This window comes from Apaloderma vittatum, unplaced genomic scaffold (assembly GCF_000703405.1).
Source record: "Apaloderma vittatum isolate BGI_N311 unplaced genomic scaffold, ASM70340v1 scaffold3009, whole genome shotgun sequence".
NCBI lineage: Eukaryota > Metazoa > Chordata > Aves > Trogoniformes > Trogonidae > Apaloderma > Apaloderma vittatum.
The window spans coordinates 2,205-15,274 of record NW_009733341.1 but is presented as its reverse complement, the minus strand read 5'-3'; the positions used below and the strand labels follow the sequence as shown (position 1 = coordinate 15,274).

Genomic DNA, 13,070 nt, shown 5'->3' with positions numbered 1-13,070 from the left:
TTGCCCCACCTCAGCAGATTGGGTCAGCACAGGCTGAGCGTGCCATCGGCTGTGTCCCGCCAAAGCATGGCCACCAGGCCAGAAGCGGTTGGCTGCAAGGGACCTGAACTTTGGCTTACTCTGCAAAGAAGCAGCGGCTGTGACTACAGATCCTCTCCCCGTCGTGTTGTGTGGTCAGTGGTGCCTTTATTAAAGATAAAGCTAGCAGAATCACTCTGGAAGAAATTATGTACAAATATAAAGGGGTTTGTGAGATTAATCTGGTGAGCTGGTTAACTCAGAAGCTGCTTTCTGGTCAGAACAGCTGCCTGGAAATAGTTCGTGCTAGGTGAAAAATGTCCAGGGTTTTTGCCATTGCTCTCTCGACCTTATTTTAAGTAATGGATCTAAATCAAACTCTCACCTTGGCAACAGTTGCCAATTTTAAGTTGGAATGCTTAAAAATTCCTCCAACAATCGTAGAATAACTAGCAATACATCAAAACTAAACTGATTGTCTTATAATCTTCTAAGTCACACTGCTTGCTTAGAAATTGATTAGAAGAGAGTATCCTCTAATGCACTTACATACCTGGAGCTTGAGATCAGTACCACTCTTGCCTGGGCTAATTTTACTTTTTTACCTCTGACTATGACTTCCAGGGTTTCAACCGCCACACCTTCACAAACAAAATAAGAGTGGTGTTCTGCCTCCACCCCTTCCACGCCTGCTCTGGAACCAGCAGGTACACTTGTCAGCATTTTAATGTAAACAAATATGGTACCATGAAGTAGAAGAAAAGCTTTAGAAAAAAAAGAACAAAAAAGAGCTGCACAAAAATCTACTGAGGTAACCTGATCTAAAGAGAAGAGGAAAAAAACCCACTATTGGCATCCAACAGTGTGATTAGGTCTGTCTTCATAGTTTAATGACTTTCACTAAAAATAGGTACATGTCACATAAGGGGGCCTTACTAAAACTGGTTGCCCTGCAATATAGCGCATCTAAGTACGTCTTCACAACTTTTTTTTGCAATGCTCACTTTCCATCTCATCTCACCTTCCCCACTAACTACATACACTTTCTCTCACTGCTTACATCTGTGCTTTCATAAAAAATAAGTATCCCCAGACCCAAAATTTTCTGTCCTCAAGCCCAGGTCTTTTGTTCACTGTTTGTTTCTGCATTTGTATCAGCCTGCTTGTTTAGTTATAGGAAAATTCCAGAGCTGAGAAGGATTAATGATGTCCACCAATGACCCAAACCAAACCCAGGAACCAGCTGTAGGCTAACAGGCCACACATTCCAACCTAAAATAATTCCTTAGTAAGAGAGTTAAAAAAAAAAAAAGCTAGCAAGTATTTTAGTCTCAATGAAACCATGCAAAGAATTCCCATTGCCTCTTTAAAATAAATAAATATAAAAGTTATACTCGACCTTCTAAGCAATGCAGTTGAGAAGCCCAACTGAAAACTTAAGGCCGGTAACAAGCGATCATCAGACCAATACCTTGTTTTGTGCGTAGGTCCACAGCTAATGGGCCTGTTTGGCGTAACAGTTAAGGGGATGAGAAGGCAAACCTTCATATGTAAAATACTGAGGGATTCCCATGACAAAACTAAACACAACAAAGCCTGTAATATGTCTCTAAACCACAACATTGTTCTTTTGGCCTCAGTGTTTCCACAGATAATGTTGGCCAGCTGCACCTAACAAGCTAAAATGGTTCTGTTATAACCCAACTGTGAACAACAAGCACCACTAATCAGGGATTAAAAATAGCTATGTATTAGTTCAGGTAAAGATCTCTTGCTAGCCAAACAGCAGATAAACTCAGCTCCACTGGTCTCTAAAGAAGGTGTCATAAGCTTGACAAAATTGGTGTGCCCAAATTTTGGTAACTAAGTCTTTGCATTAGAGACTGTAGAGATAAGCTGGTCTTGTAAAAATTGCCCAAAGATTTTCTTCAAACAAAGATTGTGTTATAAAAGTTCTATGTGCTGAGCTGTCTGGAGTTACTTAAATAATTAAATGCCCAACAAGAAAGTGGCATTGGTTTGCTCATTCTTCATCTTCTTCTTCTTTAATAACTAGGATACCTAAGAAAAAAAAAAAGAGAGGAAAATAATCTGCCAAGATTTACAAATAGATCATGCACAAAAAGATATAGTTAATGCAGATATACCTGAAAGCTAATCTGGACTCTCAGGAAGAGTTGGGCTGGCAGAAAAAGGAGTTGTATTTCCTGCCACTGCTTTTAACTGACAGGAACTTTACACACCTTCACTGCTCTTAACTAGAGAACCTTCACCTGCTGAGATCCTCTGTTGGGTGATTTTCCTACTTCTCCGGTAACAGGGAATAAAAAAGGTTCTAAAGCAGGACCTGAGCCTAACTTGGTCACTGGAGATGCACTGCGTTGGTTCAGCTGCCAAAAACCAACGAGCACATCACCCTTCTCTTGCTGGGCCCCTCCTCCGTGCTGCTATCTGCATGACAAAGTTATTATGGGATACGTCCTCACGGATACCTAACTAGGATGTCTGGATTACAAAATACAATTATGTTGATTGTGGATCCAAGTAGCAACACAGTCACATCTCTCAGGGATAACTTGGATGTCATGGACTAAAGCTGCGTTGCACAGTAGTATCGGAGTCTATACCCATCTCTTGGGTACTTAAAAAAGATACAATTAAAACCCCCACTTTTTAACTGCCATGTTGAGCAAGCGCACCTCAGATTGTGGCAGTCTGCAGGGTTCACACCACCTCACAGTGATGTTTTCATGAATTTTAAATAGGTTGAAATGGTAATGGCCAAAAAAAAGATTTATCACATTAGAAATTTTTCCTACAGTAGCAAAACCCCATACACAATCAAATACACACTTAAATAGCCAGTACAGGAACAGCACGGCATGAAGGTGAATGTCCATTCACCTGTGCTGTCACCTGGGTAATGGGGACTGGGTCAGACCAATGCTTTGCTCAGCCTGAGGCGGAGACTTGAATTATGTGAGGCTTTGAGAGCCCCATAGGACTGGGGTGTTGCGTTTCTTTTTTGACAGGTAGGAAACAGAAAATAAAACCACCAGAGCCAGGTTTCTCTTGTGCTTTAGGCACCAAACTGCTGAGCAGGGTTCCTGGGACAGGAACTAGCAGAAAGGGAACAGCTACCTGCTAAAAGAGACCTTCAGCACTTATTTTTGTCCAGAACATTTTCAACTTTTTCAATAATTGTGAGGTCCCTGTATTAATCATCTCACATATAGCAGATAAGCATAACAGGATGCTAGGACAGTGTAAAAGCAAGAACCTCATGATCAGTTACAGCATTTCTGACATCTTTTTTGCTCAACATTCTATGTTTTTGTGCTTTCCATTCTTAAATATCATCCTCTCTTTGTATGTTGTGTAGGAAACGTAGCTCGCTGATTCACGGCTGTCCATTGCTCCAGGCTGCAGGAAAGCTTGAGGAACTATGGGTCTAACCTACACTAACAAGGTTACTCCTTGCCCATACAGGTATTTGCCCTATTCAATTTTTTTGTTTCATTCTCAGAATGTTTCCTACTGTAACAGCCTATGGACTACTTCAGGCTGTCCTTCAGAGCAGCACACTCCTCTCACCAGGCTTCCACTTCCTAATAATTCTTACTATTTCAGTCGATCTGGCTTCAATTTCCCTTCTGTTGCTCCTTGTAATGAACCTGTCCTCTTGTCACCACCCTTACCCTCGTACCTTCCCTGCTGTTACTCGGACTATTAGTGTTACCAGTCCTGCTCTCCTCCTCATTGCTTTAGTAAACAGGGGCTAACAGTGAACTGCTAGCATCTCCATTAACAGTCACTAAGCGGGACTTTAATGTTCGTATTGCTGACTTAAAAAGGAGAGGACAGCTCACAGACTAAGGCTTGCTGCGGTGATGAGATGGAGATATTTAGGCATTTAGGAAACTTCCATGAAGTTTTGAAAACTTGCCCTTGCACCAGAAGGAAAATAGAGCACATCCCTGCCTATTCCCATTCCCCTGTTTCACCCTCTTTTGCTGGGAAAGCTGTAATTCAGCTTAGAAGATAAAAGCCTTGTTAACTTATTTAAGGCTAAATCTTTCTGTTCCCTCTTAGTTACATGCTAAAACTATTTGACTGGATAACTTCAAGAGGAAAGCCCAACTACAGGCTGCAAGGCCACGTGGATTTAGCACTCCAAAATCCATTCAACACTCTCAGAAGATCCTGCAGCCAGGATCTGAATAACTACTTCCAGATAACTCCAAAGAAAGGAGGGAAGAATATGAACCCCATGGGCACACAGATGAATTACTGAGGTTACAACTCATTTCTCTGTGGTTGTCTTTATATTAAGCTGTTAACTCTCACCAACTGCCTCATGCCCCAGACTCACCATCCAACTTTTTCAGATTGGGTACCCGTTTGCTTGCTTCTTCAATCCAATTGTTCTGATCAGAGGCGTATTTCTCTTGTAGCGGATTGCCTGCAAACACCAGATCCTCTAGTAATGGCAGCTCGGCCAGCCTCACAAACTCTGCTGCAACCACAAAGGTGAAAACACCAACCAGATTGTGGAACACGGAAAGTACATCTGCGCCGCACGTTCCTTTCAAACTCAGCACAAACATCAAAAGCATGGGGTACACCGGGACAGGGAGTGCTTGCGCTGGAACTGGTATCAGTCTGAAGAACAGGTATGTGGTTTAAAAGAAGCCTAAAAAAGACAGTTAAAAACCCCAAATCCATTGGGCTTAGAAGTTAAATAGTCTAGCTCTTCTCATTCTTCAGCACGAGTGGATATTTAGGGATTCTGCAGGCTTATCAGTGAGACTTAAAGTCCCGTAACATAGGGAACTATTTTTTCGCTTGGTGACTTAACTCGTGCATTCACCATACAGGAATGAAGTTACAGGAGAAGTTACAGAACAGAGAGCTGTGGCTTACCCCAGTCTTTCACCAAATTATTTGACATATAAAGAACCTTCAGCTTCTTCATTACACGGATACCCCTCAGTTTCTCAATGAAGTTGTATGAGATCCACAGCTCCTCTAGAGTATCTGCAACCGCTTCCTGGAAAATAACAGGACTACTCAGGTAAGCAGAAGTGTATCTTCCTTGCTCTTCAGATTCCCTCTTCGCCCTCTATGGGTCACCTCATGTGAGAAAATACTAAGGGATATTGGTCCTCGTTTCCTTTTAAGCAGGTCCCTAACTATGCATGACAAATATGAGAATCAAGAGCAAAGGATCTGAAATATATTTAGGGGGACACAGAAATCACAATATTAGAATAAGACACTTGAAGACACTTAAGAGACATAGCAGCTCTGAAGGTGGGAATAGCTTTGACATGGAACATCCTTCAGGAGGAACACACAGTATCTCTTGAGGAAGAAAATAATTTTTATATTGATTTAAAAAAGGTTGATTGAAAAAAAGTTCTTCTGCCCTTAATTCACATGTAACAAAATTGATCCCATGTGTTCCTCAACAATTTTTTCCCCTACCTGGTAGATTTAGTCCTGCTACCACCATCTCCCCTAAAGCCAGACTGCTCCAGGTGCCAGTTAACATAAAAAGGATAGACATGTGTGTTCATAGGACTGATAATATTTGTAGGAAAGAAACACAGTCTAAATATGTTCAGGGAGAAAATTTCTCATGCAAAAAGTCTGTAGGAATTATTTTCGTGTAAAGCCAGTGGAATTTAAAGGGCTTTACAGACAGACAGCAGTTTTCAAATAAAAGTTCTGCTCATCTTTGTCAAAGACAATGAAATCTCTCTAAACTAGGAAATTGGCCCTGAAGAATCTCCAACAGAAAAAAAAGAAAAAGAGAAAGACTATCTGAAAGTTCAGAAGTAATGTGTAAGAGGGTGAACAGACCACAGTGAAAGGAGAAAAGAAATGGTTAGGAAATAATATAAATTCAGCAAAGACTTCTAGGAAGTCAGGGGAATTATCCCCCATTCTAGACAGCACTCCTTTTTGTTAGCAAAGAATTGACACTAAGAAACACATACCAATCCATTCAAGTTCTTTATGTTATTTCTTCCCAAAGACAGAATCCTCAAATTTTCTGTAATAGATAAAAGAAAGTTTCTTGTTAATAAATGGTTGTGAGAGGTTTTTTTTTTTTAATATAAGAAGATGCTTTAAGCCAGGTAAAACACCTTACCCTACCTACAAACAAACTGCACTCTGAACAGGGTGTCTTAAGGATGACGTAAGGAGCAAAACCTCCCGACCTACACAGATGGAATGGATGCGATGAAGAATGGATGCAATGGACAGCTCAGAAACACGCTCCTGAATACACAGCTGTTTGTGTGCAGGTTACCTAGCTGAAATTCAGTCCAGATAAACAGTGAATAAAAATGTCACCTTGCACTTGCAGTCTAGCTGCTAACTTGCTAGTTTTGATCTTACATAGTTCATAGCCCTTCTTCTCCAGGCACAAGTTGTTCCGATCTTTTAAGGCAGCAGATTTGATTTCTATAATAGAGGCAGCACATAAAGCTGCCTTACCCAAGTCTGATAAGAGTCATTTCAACTTAGTCTAACATCCAGACAAAATTCTTTTGCAAGTGAGCTGTTCTTGCTGGCTTTTGGTGTAATACTAGTGTAACTCACAAAATAGGACCCTTCTCCTATAATTTGTTTTCATATTTCACACAAGCCTTCTTGCAGGTGTACATAAGCGAACTGAGTTGCAACATGCAGCTGGCTTGGCTTTGGTTCTACACCTTTCATGAATGTGTTAACACTTCTTAACCGCATTAAGGATGCAATACTTAATGATCCTATTTTGCTCTTGTATGCATAATCACTGAAGGTACCTGGTACGATAATTAATGGTAAGCCCAACGAAAGTTCCAGCCAAGTAGCAAGCAGACGCTCCACAGACAGCATGTGTAGTGCTAGGGATGGAGATATAAGGCTGATCTAGAATAGATAGTTGCATACTCTGTCTCAAGATATGCAGAGATGAAACCACACCTGATAAAACCACACCTGGCAAACATTCTGAAACAGGAAGAATTGTTTTCATTAAGAGGTTGAGGTACAATGAAAATTCTTTTTAAATACAACAGCTTAATATGTGACCATGCTCAAAAAATGAAGAATCATAATCAGTAAGTCTAAAGCCTGTTACCACTAACGTTCTCCAGATATCCTTAAGGATCCCCATCCACAGATCAGAACACTGGCAGATCACCTTTTGGTCTAGCCAGCTATTCTTTCTGTAACTCACATTTATAAATTATAAGTTTGCACTAGCTTTGAAATTCATAAGAATTAGAAAAATGACAGCTTGCTTAAAAAGCTATGACTTCATTTTTTTTTCTAACTGCTGTTACTGGGTTTTATTACTCTTGTTCTGAGATATTCTATATTTAAAAGGTAGAAAGATCTCCCTCATAGAACATTTACACTCTTTAAAACACAAAACTAAAATACTTGTTGCTGTCATCTAAAACATCTTCCTCACATGTATGGATCCAGGACTGTGCTCCTTTACACAAAACTATCTACTTGACACAGATACTTAAAAAGATTGCTCGGCTTCCTCTCTGCAATAAGCAAAAGCAAGTACGTAATTAGTGGTTTGTTTTTCATAGCTATAAGCACTGCTTTCTCCCTCTTTGACAGAAGCCAGTAGAGATGGTGAGTTCCTCAGGTTCTGTATTTTTAAGAAGCATAGTTCTAGTTTATCTGGCTTTAGGATCAGATTTTTCATACAGGCTGGATGTTTTGATTCTATATTTTATTAATATAAATATTTAAGATGCTTTGAAGGGTTTTAATGTTTTATTCCACTAAAAAACGTCACCGGTTTATTTTTATGTATGACTGCCTAACTATTTTTTGCTCATGGTAGAGTTACTCAAATTGAAATATTGAAGTATAGTTTGTTTCGAAAGACTACTGGAATCTTTCTTCTCTGATTAGTATTTGAAACTTGTTAAGTCTGAGCTTATCGTGAAAACAAGTGAAGTTCATCAAGCTCCCTGACAGCCCCATTGGTGTGTAGTTGGAAAGGATGGGATTCCAGGCTCCTTGTCTCTCTGCCTGGCAATTTGATGGGGACAGAAAAGCCTGGAAGCTCCAGCCCTGCAGCTCTTTGGCAGCCTCACGCCACAGAGTTAAAGCCTTGAGGACAGACCATTATAAGTTCTGTCCCAAAGTCAGTAACACAGGGAGTTTCAAGGTTTCACAGGCACCTGCCCAAGAAATAGAAGTTCAGTTCTAGTTCTAGACAGGTGGCACACCCCTTTCAAAACAAAAATAACCAAGTATGTCCAATCCTCTGAAAAGTGGAATGATGTTTTTCCATCCACATGTACAACATTCCGACGTCACTCCAACCAATACTGCAATTACAAAGTTGTTGAACTGCAGACTGTCCATGATGAGCATGAAAATTGGTCATTAAATCACTCTAGAACTGATTCAGTGTTGAATATCATAACTAGGCCCACTGGAGGGCACAAAGGTGCTTTCTGAACAGATTTTTTGTTGTTGTTAAACCAAGACAACTGCCCAGGCTAGTGCCTTAATGCACTGTTACTGCTGAACACGCACTCTCCAGTAAGACTGATGATTTTAAAGGTCACTTGTAATTTTCTACATAGAAGGAATTAAAAAGGATAAAAATTGGTTGAGCAGAGACAGAGCGGGACACATAACAAATTATGGTGTGTGTCCTATTCAAGCAACTAGAAAACAAACATAATGGATCACTGGCTTGTCACTTACTTAGGCTGTTCAAGTTGGCGATTCTTTCAATGCAGTTTGTAGACAGCGATAGTTTCCTTTAAAAGAAGAATAATCCATTCTCAGTATACAAGGGATCACTGTCAGAAGTGTTTCATGCCCAAACACCATTGCATTAGACATAATTATCTGTGCTTCTCTCGTTAGCTGGCAAGCCAACTGGATGTGTAAACAGACTTAAAATGTCCTCAAACTGTCAAGACTTCTGTAACCTTACTTAGCTTCTGGGGAAGTACGATGAGTTACCGACATGACATGACATACTGGATTATCTTTTTATGCCTCGCCTTATCTAATGCACAGGTGTTCATATCTGAAATGGCTCTAATATCTTTCCGAGAGTCCTGTTTAAGTAATCTTTTTTTTGTGCATAAATTTTGGAATGGATCATAAATGTGCCAGTTAGCTGGCAGACTCCAAACATGGACCTGTAATTATATACTGATGGGCAGTACATATTTTTTTCTGGGGACAAACACCAATATAGAATCTACCCTAACATCTTCTCACGTAAGTGACAGGGATCTTTGAATAAAAAAGAGGAACTGTGTGTTGGAAGAGCAGCTCAGCTGAGAAAAAAAAAAAGAAGAGAAAGCTGCTGCTTTGAAAGCCACACTTAAACATAACAAATACGTATTTGCACAGTGGACAGCAGAAAACCTGAAAATTAATATAAAGAGAGTATTTGGTTTCCAATTTGTTTTTAACTGAACTTACTCGCAGTTAACAAGTGTGGAGAGAGATTCATCCATCCTCTCTACAGGAGGAATCTGACCATACAGTTTCACCTCCTTGGCCTCTGAAGCCTTCTGGCCATTTTTTTTTTCCTAAAGAACAAAGAAGGTGAAGAAGAGGGTCAGTTCAACATGCAATTACCAAGAATTACTATACTAAAAAATTACTTTAAGAGTAGTTACTGTAGAGGTAATTCCAATGTACTACTAAAAGATGCTACTGAAAAGAGAAAGCATTTTCAATACTGTTTATCAAGATTCCTGGTGGTGTAGCATAAAGAAAGGAAGTCTAGTTTATTTTCAAGGTATCAAAAGAACTTACACATACTTTTTTGAAGTGTTGTGTTACACTTGAGCAACTTAATTAAGGGGCCCTCTGCCTTAAAGAAATGGAGAATAGATGGAGGTTTAAAATTCTGAATGAAAGTACTTCCCTGGAGACTGACATAAGGAGCCTCAGCCAGGGCCTGTCTGTAGCAGAAGCAGATGCTTAAAAGCTCTCACAGAAAAGTCTCCTTCGCTCTTCACCCAGGAAACTAAGAAATCGGGCCGAGCTCGGAACACAAACTGAACAGAGGGGAGTGCGTTTTGGGGGAGAACCTCAACAGATTCACAGAGTTAAGAAACTAAAAGAATAAATACAAATTCTAAGTAGCCATCAGAAAATGAGTGGGGGAAGATTCCACACTTTAGAGGATACAGCAAAAGACAAATTCCCTATTTACAACCTAGGTTGATAATTTTTGAGATTAAATACTTTCTAAAGTTCAGAAAAAAATGGCCGCAACTTCAGCATTTGGGTTTATTAAAAAATATAGTCTATTAAATCTTTTAAAATTCGAAAGCGATGGTAATTATTGACTAAACACTTGGCACAAGTATCTCTTTAGGCAGTACCACCAGTTTTGACAGCTGCTTCCCCAACAGCACAAAGGGAGCATTCTGTCACTTCACTCTGCGTTCACTGGGAGGACTGGAGGTCCATTAACAACGGAGAAATCTACTCGGCGCTTTTGAAACAAGGACTCTTGTCTTCTCCTCCGTTTTTTTGCTGCTACTGCAAAGTGAGACAGCTGAGGTCTGGCCTGCTTTATCTGGCTACTTTGTAATGAAATGAATTGCATCCCCAAAGAGAATCCCACAGCACAAGAGCAGGTCTGGGTAACATTATTGTCGCTCTTATGTACCCAAAATACTTCAGGCAACTTAATTTTATAAAAAATTAGTGTGTTGCCTCCTGCATTGACTTATATTCCAGTTTACTCACAATTAGCAACTTAGCAAATAAACATGTCAGATATTTTGCTAGAATACAATGTGTTCAAACTATGTCACTGTATAAATGTGAAACTTGCATTTTCTTTTCAAAGAAAAACACTGTATCTATTTGCATTTATACTCAGTTTATTATCTGTTTATACAGACAAATGAAAACATCTTTTCTTAAAAAACTGAAAGGGAGAGACCTTCCAACATGGACTGTGGCAAACAATGAGCACTTGCAGGAAGAAAATTCATCGTGATTGCTGCGCACTTCTGGAAGAAAGGTCAACTGAACGACTACAATAAGGCACGGAGAAACCACAGGTAGAACGGAAGCATTTTTAAGAACGGGTAACATGTTTCCTAAGTTAGACGCGCTTTGATTTAAAGTTAGAGTGGCTTTGATTTAACTAATGTCACCCTGACAGCAGGGCATAGGTAAAACTTTATGCCAAAGGGAAGAAAAACATCCGGAATGCAGCACATCAGTAGATCAAATTTTACAAGTCACACGGACCCAGATTAGGAGCAGTAAAAGGAGTATTTAGAAATAATATTTAGAAAAAAGGAATATTTAGAAAAAAGGAATATTTAGACCCACCCCCAATAACATGAACAGAAGAGTGAATTCAGCACTTCATGCCTGGCGTTAATGGAAACTCACTGACACCAATCTGTTATCTCTAAGAGACATGTGGACAAATCGAAAATAAATCTTTAATAGGAAACACAGTGTTGAGGTTTTGGAAGGCAGAAAGAGCGAGGGAGGAAAACCAAAATTTTTTCATACTCAGTTCACACCTTTAGCAATGCTCATGTCCACAAGTTGTTGCATTCTAGTTGTTACTAGGAAAGCAGGAGTGAAGTTTGTGGGATATACCAACATAACTGAAAAAACCCTGAAATAACTAAACAATAATAAAATCCGAAGAGTGTAGTCTCCAGTTACAGACTAGGACCTTGAGCTGATGGCACAGATCTGGCTTTGGACTGTACCTGCCTGTGCTGCCTCACATCCAGACCTTCCCGACACCAAAATACTGATTAAACTCTTGCTCTAGCAACCAGCCAGAATTAGCAGGAGAGCTCACGTATAGCGGGCAGCACATTGGTGCCCTAATCTAAAATTCACTAGTCTGGGGAACGATTCTCACTGGCTTTACTCGACTGTGAACCTGACCCCAGGGCATCCTACATCTTTATTTGAAATTACATCCACATCCTTGTGAGAAAACAGCTTTCTAGAAGGCTCCAAGGCCAGGTCAGTCACCGCCCCAAACCACTGGCTGTATTCACACAGTACTTTAAGAAACAAAACAAGCAAGAACCTCACTGTGAGTTAAGCTTGGGACAATATGTTAAAAGATGACAGCAGAAGTTTTGCTGACTTCAGGACAGTGAGAATTTCCTACTTGTTTATTCCGTGGGAAGGACTACACTCAGGTAAAATTAACCGAGCATAATTAAAACATAAAACATTCCCAACTTCAAATCTCTTTGTCGCCTCAGGCCTTCCATCAATGCATATTCAGCAGAACAAGGTAGGAGAGCAAACCAGACTTATCTTTACCAGCCATATGAATTTAACAAGAACACACCAACAGAATGTATTATATTATATATATGATATATAATAATGATGATGATAATAATAATTATTATTTATTTTTACTTTGTGAAACTTCTTACACAAGATGTTTCAAGCAAAAGTATTTCTTACAATAAGTTTGAAAAACAAACTTAGCTGAATACAGTCAAACCCCATGCCACGGAGTCCTGCAAAGCAGACAGATACTGTTGTAGTACTTACCCATTTGGCTAGAGCTTCTTTGATAGTTGTTGCTTTTGCCTAGAAATGAAACAAATGTATATGAATATTCAGTGCAAATTTTTAGTTGGGTTATTCACTGCACACCTATCTCCTGCTTGTTTACCCCCTTCTACCACTTTCCTGTATCGTCTTCCTCCAGCTGAATCTAAGAAGCTGGGGCCCCTCAGTATCCCATGATTTTATTTTCTGGGGTATTTGGTAGCATTTTCAGAAACAATCAGTTGGCTTCATGCAAGGACGTTGTCTTCCTGATCTTACTCTCTGCTCTGCCTGGCACACAGGTTTGGGACACTTCTTGTTAGCTTTGACGGTGAAATTCAATTCAAAGACATAAGAAGTTACTGCACTGAAAAATGTGATATAATGCTCTTAAAAGCCCCACACTTCCTATGATTGTGCATTAGCAAGTTTCTGCCTGAAAGCAACTCTGTGAGTAGATAGAATCATACAGCCTCTTAAGATTTGCT

At 39.8% G+C, this 13,070-nt stretch overlaps 1 protein-coding gene across 2 annotated transcripts; it reads right to left on the bottom strand.

The window, feature by feature from the left end:
* Positions 1–1,730: 1,730 nt before the first annotated feature.
* DNAL1 (dynein, axonemal, light chain 1) lies at positions 1,731–12,615 on the bottom strand. 2 transcript variants are annotated; one of them, XM_009875833.1, is made up of 7 exons: positions 12,583–12,615; positions 9,493–9,602; positions 8,758–8,813; positions 6,021–6,076; positions 4,942–5,068; positions 4,391–4,534; positions 1,731–2,079 (listed from the first exon to the last, which is right to left on the bottom strand). In XM_009875833.1, exons 2-7 carry the CDS (start codon positions 9,525–9,527, stop codon positions 2,042–2,044), a joined length of 456 nt encoding a protein of 151 aa, XP_009874135.1. In that variant the 5' UTR covers positions 9,528–9,602; positions 12,583–12,615; the 3' UTR covers positions 1,731–2,041. The 2 variants fall into 2 exon arrangements, with proteins under 2 accessions (XP_009874135.1, XP_009874133.1); XM_009875831.1 differs by having other exon boundaries at positions 2,042–2,079; positions 4,391–4,544; positions 4,943–5,068.
* Between the last annotated feature and the right edge of the window lie 455 nt (positions 12,616–13,070).

What these genes read in the sequence shown, in the direction of transcription:
- DNAL1 (XM_009875831.1), bottom strand. Translation starts at nt 9,527, where the DNA reads ATGGATGAATCTCTCTCCACACTTGTTAACTGCGA. An exon ending in ATAATTTGGTGAAAGACTGG is followed by an intron (nt 4,545 to 4,942) that starts GGTAAGCCACAG and finishes GTTTTCACCTTT; the next exon opens with GTGGTTGCAGCAGAGTTTGT. An exon ending in CAATCTGAAAAAGTTGGATG is followed by an intron (nt 2,080 to 4,390) that starts GTGAGTCTGGGG and finishes TTTTTTTCTTAG; the next exon opens with GTATCCTAGTTATTAAAGAA.